At 44.6% G+C, this 15,116-nt stretch overlaps 1 protein-coding gene across 1 annotated transcript; it reads right to left on the bottom strand.

Moving 5' to 3' along the window:
- Positions 1-10,480: 10,480 nt before the first annotated feature.
- Positions 10,481-11,539, bottom strand: LOC130842155 (melanoma-associated antigen 10-like). Its single transcript, XM_057718823.1, has one exon. The coding sequence runs from the start codon at positions 11,537-11,539 to the stop codon at positions 10,481-10,483; it is 1,059 nt and encodes a 352-aa protein (XP_057574806.1).
- Between the last annotated feature and the right edge of the window lie 3,577 nt (positions 11,540-15,116).

The following is a 15,116-nucleotide window of genomic DNA, read 5'->3' as shown; positions in this document are numbered from 1 at the left end:
GTTTGGAATAACCAGCAAATCGTGTACATCTACAGCAAATGCATGTAAAGGGACAAGGTGAAAATATGCAAAAATAAGGAACAGTTACTGTTTTGCAAGGGGAAAATTCCGGTTATATATAAAACAAGGTTGGTTAAAAAATTATTGGTAAAGATACTGGTATTTATTATTTCTGTTTTATTCTTCTTTGGAGAATTGTGAGCCTATATTTTTAAAAGGGAAAATAAAAAATATTATAAGATTATTCCATTGCAAATAAATTATGTGCACATTTTTTGTAACTGAAAATCTATAGATACATCTTTGGAACAAAATCATTTGGTGAAAAACAGGGATTGGTGAGTTTCAAAAAGAGCAAAGAACAAATGATAGAGTGGTAAGAAAATTTCCCGGCGACACAAGAATATGGAATCATATCAATATCAGAGAAACCATTCATGGCTTTATTAGGACAGTATGTGAATGAAAAGGTTAAAATGGAGAAATTGTCAACGCAGAAAAGAAGTATGAAAGATATAGGTAAGAATCAAGCATGTATTATCTATGGCAGAGAAATTTTAACAAAAATTAAAAATGACTGTTCTTTTTACGTGGTGTTCAGTTTCTGAAAGATGAGCATGTATAAACTTAGAAGCTATGTGTCCATTAAAGAAAATGCGGGTCATTATTATGAAAATACTGCTTCATTCTTAGGAAAATCAGTGTTTTCAAAAAGTACATTTTCACTCATGATTCAGAATTAATGGCATTAATGACTGAAAAACCTATTTTAAATAACAATTTGTTTATTATGAGGTGTTACAGGAGAATATAAACAAGTTTTGACAAGGGGCATATAAACAACACTCATAATAATGAAAGTAGCCATGATAGTTCCTCCTGCCAATATTGCCTGCATACAATCCTTCCTATAAATATTGGATCCAATATCATGTCATTGGGAATATGACAAATATAAATATAATTTCCCTTTTTAAAGCATGCTATTAGTTTTTCTGAAAGGATGGTTTTAGAGATAAGATAGATTCTCACTTGTGAGGGATTGTATTTGAAACTGAGAGAAGTTGGATGACAACACACAGCCTACTAATTGGATTTCAAACTTTTTTTTGTTTATTTACAGTTGCATAATCTGCAAGCATGTCAGGGGCTGAAAAGAATCCAGCAAGAAGTTAATCAATATTACAAACAAAACATCTAGATAATAAGTGTTTATTTTTGGTAGTGTAAATCATATTTTTAAATATATGAAGTATTTTGTTATTATAATGGTAATTCTTATGTGCCATAGAAGGGTTGGAAATATTGAATAAGAGAATTTAAAAAATCACATATTTCTACAAGCAAGAGAAAAATATTGTTGCTCTTTTGCTGTATATACTCAGTTTTTTGTATATATGTCTATATTAACATATATATATGTGTCTCATAGTCTTTCAATTTGGTTTTAATTTGAGTAAGTTGAAATACTGGGACACTGTCATATGCAGATAATTTGGGTTTAAATTTTGATTATAGGAGTTCTAATTCTGGCCATGATGGAGTAACAGGGACCAAATTTACACACCTACCTCAAACAACTAAAAAAAAACCAGACAACACACATGAAACAATGATTTTCAACTTATTGGACATCAGGCAAAGAACAACAGTGTTCTCTAAGAGATGAAAAACAAGTGAGGTGAGCCCTAAGATTGCTCAGGCTTACTGCCTAGAGAAAGACTGTAGGCCACAGTGTATAATGCAGGGGCCTGGCCATCTTCTTGAGTTGAGGAGATGGAGCTGGGAATCTAGGGGCTGCTAGGTAGCAAAAGCCTGCAGGACAAATTCCAGAGAGGAGAGAGCTCCACAGAGAGAAATCTCCAGAGATCATGCAGGTGTGGGAATTATTTCTGTTCCCATTAGTCAAAGGGAAAACCTCATAGTTATGGGGCTCAGTTAGAATACACAGAGTGGTATTGCCTTAGCAGAGAGGAACTATTAACCATAATCTAAACACAGCTTTTATCTCACTTAACAAAGTTTAAAAGCAAGACCCAAAAAGACCAGTAACTTGTTTCCAAGTAACTTAATTGTACCCCTGAAAAAAGCTTAAGAATATTTATTTATAGAAACACAAAAATATCCAGCATTTAACAAAGTAAAATTGACAATGTCTGACATCCAATCAAAATTGCCAGCCGGGGCATTCCCTGGTTGTCCAGTGGTTAAGACTTTGCTTTCCATTGCAGGGGGTGCAGGTTTAATCCCTGGTCAGGGAGCTAAGATCCCACATGCCTCATGGCCAAAAAACCCAAACATAAAACAGAAGCAACATTGTAGTAAATTCAATAAAGACTTTAAAAATTGTCCACATAGAAAAAAATCTTAAAAAACAAACAAACAAACAAAAAACAAAATTGCCAGCCATTCAAAGAAGCAGGAAAGTAGGATAAGTAATGAGGAGAAGAATAAATTAAAACTGACCTAGAAAATGAGACACTTGATAGAGTTAGTAGACAACAACATTAAAACCGTGTTATATATAACTGTGTTCCATATGTTCAAAAGAGAAGAGGAAAGGTTAAACATGCTAAATAGGGACATGAAAGACATAAAAAAGAGCCTAAATAAATTTTGAGATATGAAGGCTACAATATCTGAAATGAAAAGATACACCAGGTTGGACTAATCGCAGATCTGACATGTAAGAAGAAAAGATTAGTGAACTTGAGGATATAGCAATAAAACTTTCCAGAAAAAACACACACTGAGAAAAACAATGCTGAAAACAATGAATGAGACAACTTCAACTGACCTATGCACATATATTTGGAAACCACAAAGGAGAGGAAAAAAGTGGTATAGAATAAATATTTGAAAGAGAAATCTCCAAATTGATTTAAAAAAAAGCTATAAACCCACAGATTCAAAAAGTGAAAAGAATGCTAAGAACAAGAAATATGAAAAAAAATAACTATACCAAGGCCCACAATATTCAAGTTACTTAAAATCAGTGATGAAGAGAAAATCTTGAAAGTACTCAGAGAAAAAAAGGCACTTTACTACACAGGAACAAAGATAAGGATAAGACTAGATTTCTTGTCAAAAACAATGAAAGCAAGAGATGATTGGGGCACTATCTTTAAAGTACTGAAAAATTAAACTGTCAACCTAGAATTCTATATACAGTGAAAATACATTGCAAAAATAAAGGTGAAATAAAGGCTTTTTCTGAAATACAAAACCTTAAAGAATTAATCACCATGTGGCATGCACTAAAATAAATGTTAAAGAATGTTTAAAAGAAATGCTAAAGTCCTCCAGGCTGACAGAAAATGATACCAGATAGAAATCTGGATCTACACAAATGAATGAAGAGCACCAGAATTGCAACTTCACGGGTGAACATAAAGATGATTTCCTTATTTATGTAAATGTCTTTAAGAGATAACTGACTATTTAAAATAAAGATAATAACAATGTATGGTGGAGTTTATAATGTATGTAGGAGTAAAATGTATGCCAAGATTAGGCAGAAGGCTAAGAGGGGAGAAATGGAAGAATACTGCTGGTTTTTGTGTGTTTAACTCTTCTGAGATCCAGTGGGTATGGCTAACTGTTTTCCTTTTATGCCGGAGGCCCTAGCACACTGACCAGGCGAGCTCACATATACCAGGCACTTGAATTGCACACATCATTTAAATGTGAACATGATGAGACTAGAGGGGCTGCTGTGAACTTCAGACCCAAATCACTCTTCTCTTCTTATTGAATAAGAAACTCTTATAGGAACCACTTCCTCACGTCCCATGACTTTCCCCTGCCAATTTCACCCTCCTCGCAGCTGCACACTGCCTTCCACGGCTCATGGGTGTTCCTCGCCTATCTCAGCTGTCTGTCCCCAGTCACCAGCCCCACTCACTCACGTGGCCCCGACCTCTGTGGAGAGTTGCCCTGCACCCAGGGGGAAAGTCCCTAGCCTCCAGCCGGCATCACCACAGCTCCCAGCCCAGCCCTGAAACACTGGCAAGGGTGCACGCACCACTAGTATAGTCAAGAGGTGAAGCTCCCCAGAATGATGCAGGGAGCCAGGTGTACTCTTCCTGACAGACGTAGGGGGACGCTAAGGTTAGGGTGGGCTGCCTGGCATGCCCCTGGTCCATTCATCCAATAGACCTGACCACTCAGACCACCCTGCAACTTCCAGCTGGGGAGGAGGGTCCAGAGATTTCCCCAGCCTATTCATGTTCCTTGTCCTGTATCCCTTCCCCTCCCCAACTTCTCTCCTTTGGGGTTCTTTTCCCCCTACACTGAACTCTGGATTCAGGGCCCTGGCTGCCAGCCTGCCTGGGGCGCTCTGGACTTGGCTTTGCACTTGATGTCTCTGGCAATGGCTTCCCCAGGATGCTTTCAATGCCCCTCCCTGGCTGAGGGTGTCCTGTCTGGTCCCCTTCCCTGGATCCTGACTGAATCCTTGCTTCTCAATATAAAAAGGAAGTGTCTTGTTGACATTGCATTACTTAAGCCGTGCTCAGAGGAATCCTGTTACTTGGGACATCACTGCATACATCCAGTTTCATATAGGTGAGAAATTAAATTATTGTTCTGTTTAACCTAATTAGAAAATGGGGGAGACACAAATTAATAGTGAGACAATATTTTACCCTTAATTTTGACCAAAGTTTAAAAGAATGATAAAATATTTTTGAGAATGAAGGATATTCACATACAATATATTTTGAGAATATGAATGATACTGCATTTTTGGAATAAAATTCCAGCAATATTTATAAAAATATAAAATATTTACATGCTTTCCACTTTAACCCCAAAATCACATTAATATGTTAGTTGTGGTTACCTGTGGATGAGGGGCTGAAATTTGGAGGAACGTTATAAACAGGTCAATGATCTATTTTTAGAATTTTTTTGCAATAAGAATATGAGCACTATATGGACTATTACCTTTGCAAGTATTTAAATACACCTAACAACAGATAAAGTAGCTGTGTATTTGTCAGTTGAAGTAACTGCAAGCTGATGCAACAGACAGAAACTGAAATTTAAGTGGCTTAACACAAGAAAAGTTCATTTTTTATGTGCATATAAATTCTGATGCATTTGGCAGGAGATCTCTGCTGTCAGGTGACCCAGGGATCCAAGATGCTTTGAGATTGTAGTTCCACCACCTCAACATGGAGATGCCATGTTTGTTGCTGAATGAAATAGAAAGCATGGAAATGGCATACTGGCTTTCAAATGCCTGGTTGTGACAATGCTTCTACTCATATTTGAGGGACAATATACTTCCTAAGTACAAGTGGATTGGCAATGTAGCCTTTCCATGCCCATGCAGGAAAGGAAGACAAAATATGGATGAGACCTTGTGGTCTCTCTCATACACTGTTACACAGTAGGTGCTGAACAAAAAGCGATTATTATAATTTGTTATGACAACAACTGTCATTTCTTGGAGGAATTTTTTTATTGAAGTGTAGTTGATTTACAATGTTGTGTTAGTTTTGGTATACAGTGAAATCATTCAGATGTAAATGTATATATATATACAAGTAAATTTTGAGATATATATATAAATAAATTTTGAGATATGAAATATATATTCTTTTTAATATTCTTTTTCATTATGCTTTTATTATAGGATATTGAATATAGTTCCCTGTGTTCTACAGTAGGACCTTGTTGTTTATCTCTTCTGTATATAATAGTCTGCATCTGCTAGTGCCAAACTCCCAATCCAACCCTCCCCCATGTCCCCCTCCTCCTTGGCAACCACAAGTCTATTCTCTATGTCTGTGAATCTGTTTCTGTTTTGTAGATAAGTTCATTTGTGTCATATTTTAGCTTTCACATATGAGTGATATCATATGGTATTTGTCTTTGTCTGACTTACTTCACTTAGTATCATAATATCTAGGTCCGCCCAAGTTGCTGCAATTGCATTATTTAATTCTTTTTAATGGCTGAGTAATATTCCTCTGTGTGTGTGTGTGTGTGTGTGTGTGTGTGTGTGTGTGTGTGTGTGTATCACATCTTCTTTATCTATTCATCTGTCAGTGGACAGTTAGGTTGCTTCCATGTCTTGGCTATTGTGAATAGTGCTGCTGTGAACACATGGGTGCATGTATCTTTTTGAATTATGGTTTTGTACAGATATATGCCCAGGAGTGGGATTGCTGGATCATATGGCAACTCTATTTTAAGTATTTTTAGGAACCCTGATACTGTTTTCCATAGTGGCTGCACCAGTTTACATTCCCACCTACAGTGAACAAGGGTTCCATTTTCTCCACACCCTCTCCAGCATTTGTTATTTGTAGACTTTTAAATTATGGCCATCCTGACCAGTGTGTGGTGGTACCTCATTGTACTTTTGATTTGTTTATTTTGTTTTTGTTTTTTTGGCCACACTGCATAGCATGTGGGATCTTAGTTCCCTGACCAGGGATCGAACCCATGTCCCCTGCATTGGAAACACAGAGTCTTAACCACTGGGCTGCCAGGGAAGTCCCTGTAGTTTTGACTTGCATTTCTCTAATAATTAGCAATGTTGAAGATCTTTTCATGTGCCTGTTGGCCATCTGTATATCTTTGGAGAAATGTCTATTTAGGTCTTCTGCACATTTCTCGATTGGGTTATTTGTTTTTGTTGTTGTTATTGAGTTGTATGAGCTGTTTGTATATTTTGGAAATTAAGCCCTTGTTGGTCACATCATTTTCAAATATTTTCTCACAGCATCATTTGCAAATATTTTCTCCCAGTCTGTAGGTTGTCTTTTCATTTTGTTTATGGTTTCCTTTGTTGTACAAAAGCTTGTAAGTTTGATTACATCCCATTAGTTTATTTTTGCTTTTATTTCTATTGCCTTGGGAAACTGAGCTAAGAAAAGATTGGTATGATTTATGTAAGAGAATGTTTTACCTAAGTTCTCTTCTAGGAGTTTTATAATGTCATGTCTTATATTTCTTTAAGCTATTTTGAGTTTATTTTTGTGTATGGTGTGAGGGTGTGTTCTAACTTCATTTATTTACCTGCAGCTGTCCAACTTTCCTAACACCACTTGCTGAAGAGACTGTCTTTTTCCCATTCTATATTCTTGCCTCCTTTGTCGACAATTAATTAACCGTAGGGGTTTGGGTTTATTTCTGGGCTATCTATTCTGTTCCATTGATCCATATGTCTGTTTTTGTGCCAATGCCATGCTGTTTTGATTACTGTAGCTTTGTAGTATTGTATGAAGTCTGGGAGGGTTATGCCTCCAGCTTTGTTCTTTTACCTCAGGATTGCTTTGGCAATTCTGGGTCTTTTATGGTACCATATAAATTTTAGGATTATTTGCTCTAGTTCTGTGAAAAATGTCATGGGTAATTTGATAGGGATCACATGAAATCTGTAGATTGCTTTGCGTAGTATGGCCATTTTAACAACATTAATTCTTGAGGGAGGCTTTGAGTTTTAACCACCTAGGAAAGCTCATTCATCTGTGCATGTGTTCATGGCCAGTTTCAAATAAGATGTTCCATTAAAATCCCACTGCAAATATCAAGGTGGTTTCAAAAACTCTTTCTAACTTCAGGGTTATATCCAAGAACTGGTAGATATAAGTTAGACTCTACTCATAAACTCATTTAGAAAGCTGAGAGTTTGTTGAAGGTACCCTGGATGGAGGGCAGAGGTAATGACCAGATGTCTAAACATCACTGTATAATATAAACACTATGCAAAAGGGGCACTGTAAGAGGGCATTGGGTTGAGACAGCCTGGGGACTTCTACAGGGAGCAGAAATGCTTTATGTCAGGGAGAGGGCACGAGATTTTGGCTGTTCCATTGGGAGTGGGCACAAATTTCAGAAGAGGCAGCAGTGATGAGCTGGTAAGCCAGTCAGGTTCCAGAGTTGGACTGGAGGGCACACAGGGAAAGATCAGGGGATGGGTGCTGTCATGTGGGAAGATGCTAGGACTAGACAGGCATCTGGCACCTCAGCTCTCAGGGGACCCTGGAACTCAGCCAGGGGACCCTATGTTAGTAAAGCCCACAAATAATACCCAAATCCTGTTTGATTCACTTTGTCACCTTCCTTCTTTAAGCCTGCTTTTAGTACCTTGAGCACAGTGTCCTTCTTTTGGTTGCCCAAGACTTTATGGAGTACAGAGAAGAGAAATTATTTAGAGTCAGAAGGCTGGTATCAGGCTGGGGTTGAGTGGGAAAAGCATGTGCTCCAGATGAATTTAGACTAGGGATCTGGTCCCTGCTCTGTCACTTATTAACCATGTAATCAAAGCACCTCACACAGTACCTGGTTCAATCTTCAATGATTAGCAGTTATGGTAGTTGCCCCTTATCTGCCATTTTGCTTTCTGCAGTTTCAGTTACCTGAGATGAACCAGGGTCTGAAAATATTAAATAGAAAATGCCAGAAATAAACAATTCATAAGTTTTAAATCATGCCGTCCCACTCTGTCCTGCATGGGACATGAATCATCCTTTCGTTCAGCATATCTGCACTCTATATGCTCCCCACCCATTAGTATAGGGAAAAATGTAGTTTATGTAGGGTTCATTACTCTCCACAGTGTCAAGCACCCACAGGGAGTCTAGGAACATAATCTGTGGCAGATAAGGGGGGGACTACTGTATTTCTATTATTAATTGAACCCCAGGCCCTACTACCCTCTCAACTCAGTAGGACATGTAATACCAAAGTCAGCCAATCATGCTGCTTTGTAAATAAAACTCAGTAAATTTTCCTTCTTAGAGGATATATTTTTAAATTTAGGTATAGGGGAGTCTTCCTCAGCTGGATGCAACTCAAAGCTCCTAGAATTTGAGCCAAAAACCAACTCTGTCCCTCCCTCCCAGCTGCTCCTCCATCCAAACCATTATTTTCATTAATCCCCCCCCACCAGGTCTATACATTGCTCAGAATTGGCCAAATTACATTTAAGGTAATCTAATTAAAATGTCTTCTAACAGAGTCATCTCTGGCTTTCCCAGGCCAGGGAAGAGTACCTGGACAATGACTTCTGGGCATCATTCAAAATATATTCACCCTTGGACTTCCCTGGTGGCACAGTGGTTGAGAGTCCGCCTGCCAGTGCAGGGAACATGGGATTGAGCCCTGGTCCAGGAAGATCCCACATGCCGCAGAGCAGCTAAACCCGTGGGCCACAACTACTGAGCCTGTGCTCTGGAGCCCGTGAGCCACAATTACTCAGCCCATGTACTGCAACTACTGAAGCCCAGATGCCTAGAGCCCATGCTCCACAACAAGAGAAGCCACTGCAATGAGAAGCCCATGCACCACAATGAAGAGCAGCCCCCGCTCTCTGCAATTACAGAAAGCCCACGTGCAGGAACGAAGACCCAACCCAGCCAATAAATAAAAAATTAATTAATTAATTTTTTAAAAAATTAAAATTAAAAAAAGGGTATTCACCCGTATTTCTCAGGAAACCCTTGCAGATGATAGTTATAAAACACCTATGTCTTGTGTTCAACTGCATTGAGACAAGAGTACAGGACAAATACCTTACTTGGCCCAGGAAGTGATTTCTCTCTGGTTTATCCATGATCTAAAAGGAACTGCCAAGAGCAGTTTTTCTATACAGGTTTTTCTCTCACTCCTAAAATACACCATCTGGGAGTCTGGCCACTGCCACCACCCAGCTTCATCACAATCACCTCCAGGAGAAAGAGTCCCAGCTTCCCAAAGCCCGAAACTGCCCTGGCTCGGTGCACTTACTCTTGAGTACTCTCTCCTGGACCCCCACCGGCTCACCCCATTTTTCCTTGTTCTGTGGGACTTAGGGGACATCTCTCCATCTTCCTCCTGTGACGGCAGCTCCTAGACCATCGCTCTAGATGTGGGTGTGTCCTGCTTTTCCTAGGGTCCCCACTACTAAGACAGGGCCTTCCAGAGAGCAGAGGCTCCGTGAAGTTCTGCAGAATAAATGAGTCCGTGAGCAGAGATTTCATTTATTACTCTTTAATTTCTTCTACATTCTTGAATAAGCTAAAAAAATCCAAGTATATATCTTAATTTTACAGAATAGACTAAAAATGATGAGAATTATAAATAAACCACTTAAATTTTTTCTCTATTTTACTAAGTTCTTTAACATTTCCAAGGAAATTCCTATTCTAATGCCATCTTATCTTGTTACAGACTACAAATAAAATGGAAGGTTTCCCAATTTGTTTTATAAGATACCAAAATTCTTTCTCCTAAACTGGATAAAAAACAATAAATGTGTGACCAATATCATTCATAAACTTAGATTCTGAGGCTAGTAGACTTTCTAGTTAAGCAACAACATTTTAAAACATCAAAAACAAAAAAAAATGTTCTAAGTCACCTCAATGGAACAGAAACACAAATATATTATTCACTATGGGTCCCTCATCCCCAGTTTGGCCCTCTACTACTTACATCATTGACTACCCTCCTAAAACACGAAGTGAAGAATCTGCCTTAGAATTCACTCAGGGCAGAAGCTGCTGCTGGACATGGCACCAGCACTTGTACTGGCCATGGCAGTAGTATCATCTGTGCTAGCAACTGCAGACTGGGCTCTCTCTTCCTGATCTCTCAAAGCCTCTTCATACCACAGAGGGAAGGATCTAGGGTCACTTCCATTGATATTGGCCAAAAACTCTAGGACACTCATCTTGCTGGTCTCCGCGTGGGCCCGGGGTCCCCACAGGAACTCATAGCGGGCAGGGTCGCTGTCGGGCACCTGCCGGTACTCCAGGTAACCCTCCTGCACCCACGCTTTGGTAATAAGCTCCCTGGGCTCCCCATAGATAAAGTGCTCCATCCCGGCATACACCCCTATCACATTCAGTACTTCCCACACCTGCTCCTCAGGGGCACATTTGCCCTCCATAAAGATTAAGCTCAGGATAAGTATCAGAATGCCAGTCTTGGGGAAGCCCTGCTCATCACCCAGCATCCCATCGCAGGTGAGGCCCAGGGTGGTGACCAGGATGTAGGTGTGCTCCCTGGGTTCCACCTCCTTCACGTCCACCCCAAAGACCAGCTGCATGCACTCCGAGACTTCACTGAAGATCACAGGGAAGTGGTCCTGGCAATCTTTGATGACCATGTTTAGCATTTCTTCCTTTGTGGTCGGCTCCTTGGTGCGATACTTGAGGAGCAGGAACTCCAGCAGAGCGGCCACCTTGTCATCAATCCCATTTCTGTGAGAAGACTCGGCATCTGGCAGGGCCTGTGAGGTGCTCGGACCCTCCTCTTTTTGGCTGCTGGAGACATCCTCGTATTGGCTCAGTGGAGCAGAGGCGACAGCAGTGGGGGGGCTAGAGGGGGAGGCACTCAGAGGGCTCTGTGAAGGACTGGGAGTATTAACATCCTCTGGGGTACTGGAGATCAGAGGATAGCAAGAGGACGAGGAGGACGGAAAAGAAGAGGAGCTGGTGGAGGAGGATGAGGAGTCATCCTCTTCCACAGCCACGGCAACGCTTTGGGCCTCATGGCCTTCCTCAAGCACGCAGCGCCGTCGCTTTGGAGCAGGAGGCATGATCCCTGGTGTCAGGCAGCCGACTGGAGCGTAGGCAGGGGTGACAGATGGGGACCACGGGCCTGGGGGAGAGAGGGGGTGTGAGCGGCCTCGGCGGTGAAACGCACCCTGGGCGGCTCTGACAGAGGCCACTGACTTCCGGGTCTCCTCTTCAGGGGTGCTCTCGGGCCTCACAGGGGCGGTCCTCCTGGGCGGCCTGTCCCTGCCAACCTGAAGGAGGAAGTGAGGGGGCTCGTCAGGGTGCCTGAGGTTCCGGGGCTGACAGAGGGTGGGGGGATGTGGGCGTGGTGCGGGCCCCTCTGTTCGGGGATGGGCAGCCCCTGGGGACACACTCAGGGCAGCTTCTCACCTTGACCCCTGGCTCTGCCTGGGCCTCCTCTCTTCAGTGACCTGAGGACACGTGCTGCAGGACTGGGCCTTCACCCCCGGGATCCTGGAGCCCCTGCAAGAGGACTGGAGGGGGCACCTCGGGTGTAGCCTGTGCCACAGCCCTTCTGTGCTGCTGGCAGGGGTGGGCGCGACTCTGTGAGGTGCCCCCAGTTCTGGGGTGGGTGGGCCCCTCGGGCCTCACTCCTCGTGCTCACATTCCCCTGGGGCAGAGCCTGGACCCTCCCCTTTGGGGGCCTGACGGGAAACTCAGAAGAAGACCCTGAGACTGAACAGAAAGCAGTGAGGGGCCCACATGTGGCCACACCTGCCCTGGGCTTCCCGCGGCTCCTAGGATGGGGAGCTATGGATCCTCTCCTCCTCCTCCCGTCCTGCCTGGCCTCCCAGTACTGACCACAGGCCCAGGTTTCTGTTGAGGCCCCTGTGCCCAGGGTGAGGTCTGCTCGGTCCTCCCTCAGGGTCCTGGGAGTTCATCCTCTGTGAAACTGAAGCCTCACCCCTCAGACCAAACACCTCAACCCCCCTGCCTCCCGCCCCCCACCCCAAGACCCCTGAGCCAGAGCTCAGGAAACATCTCATCTGCTCACCCTGCTCTGGGGCCTCCAAAGCCCCACACAAGGGCAAAGATCCCTCCCGGTGTTGGGGTCTAACGTCCTCAATGCTTCCTCACAGGTAGCCTTGACTCCCGGCAGGACCCAGGATTGTCCTAACTGCCCAGGAGGCCCCGCCCCCTATCCCAGGCCCCCTGTCTGAGACCCGGATGTCAGGAAATGCTACAAGTGGCGTTCCCGCCCTATGACCTCCCAGGGGCCCCTCTGTTCTGAGGTGCAGGGTCCCCTCAGTCCTCCGTCAGGGTCCTCACCTTGTCTCCCGGGAGGACCTGGGACTCTCCCCTCTGCCCACCAGAGGTCCCGCCCCTTATCCCAGCTCCCCAGTCTGAGACCCGGATGTCAGGAAATGCCACACGTGGCCATTCCGCCCTATGACCTCCCAGGGCCCCTCTGTTCTGAGGTGCAGGGTCCCCTCAGTCCTCCGTCAGGGTCCTCACCTTGTCTCCCGGGAGGACCTGGGACTCTCCCCTCGGCCCACCAGAGGCCCCGCCCCTTATCCCAGCTCCCCAGTCTCTCTGAGACCCGGATGTCTGGAAGCCAGGACAGGCATAGTGTGCTCATCTCCCCCTGCCCCCACCCCGGGCCTCCCAGGGCTGACGGCAGGGGCGGGGATGTGTGGGGTCTCCTCTCTTTGGGGTCCTCTCAGTCCTCCGTCAGGGTCCTCACCTTGACTCCGGGCAGGACCTGAGATTCTCCCCTGCACCCGGCAGAGGCCCCGCCCCTTATTGCAGGCCCCCCAGTCTGTCTGAGACCCGGATGTCAGGAAATGCCACACGTGGCCATCCCGCCCTGTGACCTCCCAGGGCCCCTCTGTTCTGACGTCCAGGGTCCCCTCAGTCCTCCCTCAGGGTCCTCACCTTGTCTCCCGGCAGGACCTGGGACTCTCCCCTCTGCCCACCAAGGCCTCGCCCCTTTTCCCAGGTCCCCAGTCTGTCTGAGACCCAGATGTCAGGAAATGCTACACGTGGTCATCCTGCCCCAGGGTCTGCCAGGCCCCCCTCTGTTCTGGGGCCGAGGGCCCCCTCAGTCCTCCCTCAGGGTCATCACTTTATGTCCTGCTAGGACCTGGGATTCTCCCCTCTGTCCATCTGAGGCCCTGCCTCTTTACACCATGGCCTCAGTCTCTGTCAGAGCTGGATGTCAGGAAATGCCCCATGAGCTCATGTTGCCTCCCAGGGCCGACTCTGTTCTGGGGTCTGGGGTCCCCTCAAGGTCCTCCTTCAGGGTCATTACTTACTGTCAGGTCTGTCAAGGCCTGGGCCTCCTCCCTCTAATGACTGAAGGATGCACACCCCAGACCAAGCCAACCCTATTTCAGTATCCCAAGGCGGAAATGGTGTAATACTACATCTGGTCAGATGTCCAGGTTTCCCAGGGCTGACAGAAAGGGCAGGTTTCTGTTGGGGCAGGGGTGGTCCCTCTGTTCTGGAGTCCAGTGTCCCATCAGTCCTCCCTCAGGGTCCTCACCTTGAATACTTACAGTTCATGGGCCCTCTCCTCTGCTTACCTGAGTCCAGCCCCTTCAGATAAATGCCTTTCCCTCCTTGAGACCATCTCCCCCAGCAGAAGACAGAGGCCACCGTATCAGCCTACAGCTTGTCGGGGCCTCCCTACTCTTATAGCAGGGGCAGGGTGGGGCTAATTTCTGAGATTGAAGGTCCCTCCAGTCCTTTTCTTGACTCTTGGTAGGTACTGGGACTCCTTTCTCTGCTGATCTGACGACACATCCCTCTATCCAACCTTCACTTCCCTGAGACCTTCATTCCCTGCTTCCCTAGAAGGCAGTCAGGGGTTTCCATATCCCTCTGACTTGGGGCCAATGGGGCTGACTGCAGGCACAGGGTAAAGCTGGGACCCCTCTCTTCTGGTTTGGGAAGCTCCTTCAATGCTCCTTCAAGATCTTCACCTTGACTCCCGGCAGGTCCTGAGACTCCTCTGTCTTGTGACCTGAGTCTGTCCCCTTCCAGCCAAGGCTCTCACTGCTCTGAGACCCCCAGGACAGAACAGAGGGAGGCTCACAGCCTGATAGCTCTGCCGGCAGTCTCCCAGAGCTGTCATCAGAAGTGGAGCTCGATTCTCTGCACCTTCTGGGAGGATACGCCTACCTTGGTCTTCACTCCTGAGGGTCCTCAACTTGGTGCCTGGGTCCTTGATTAAATGCTGGCTGGGAGAGGCTCCCTCTCTGTCAGCTCTGACCATTTGTTCAGCTGCATCCCTTGCAGAGAAAGATTCTGCACCGCAAACTAGATTCTAGATGGGGAGCTGCAGCGCCCCTGACCATGGGGGAGGGTCAGAGAAAAAGAAAACCTTTCAATGGAGTGTCTTCACCAGCCAGCCAGACTTTGGAAACATTTTGTTCTAAAAGATTCATTTTCTGCACAGAAGAGGCAGAGCAGCAGTATTTGGGGAGGTCCTCCTCATTCGAAGTTATCTAACATTTCATAGTCCAGAGCACACATTTTCATTTTCTTAACCCTAATTCCTACCAAAAAATATATTTTACATCTCTACTAAGTGTATATTTAGAATATACATAAAATTTCATGGAAGAATACCTACACTTACTGTGTGTGGATCAC

This window comes from Hippopotamus amphibius, chromosome X (genome assembly GCF_030028045.1).
Source record: "Hippopotamus amphibius kiboko isolate mHipAmp2 chromosome X, mHipAmp2.hap2, whole genome shotgun sequence".
Lineage (NCBI taxonomy): Eukaryota > Metazoa > Chordata > Mammalia > Artiodactyla > Hippopotamidae > Hippopotamus > Hippopotamus amphibius.
This window is presented reverse-complemented; position numbering and strand designations above follow the sequence as displayed.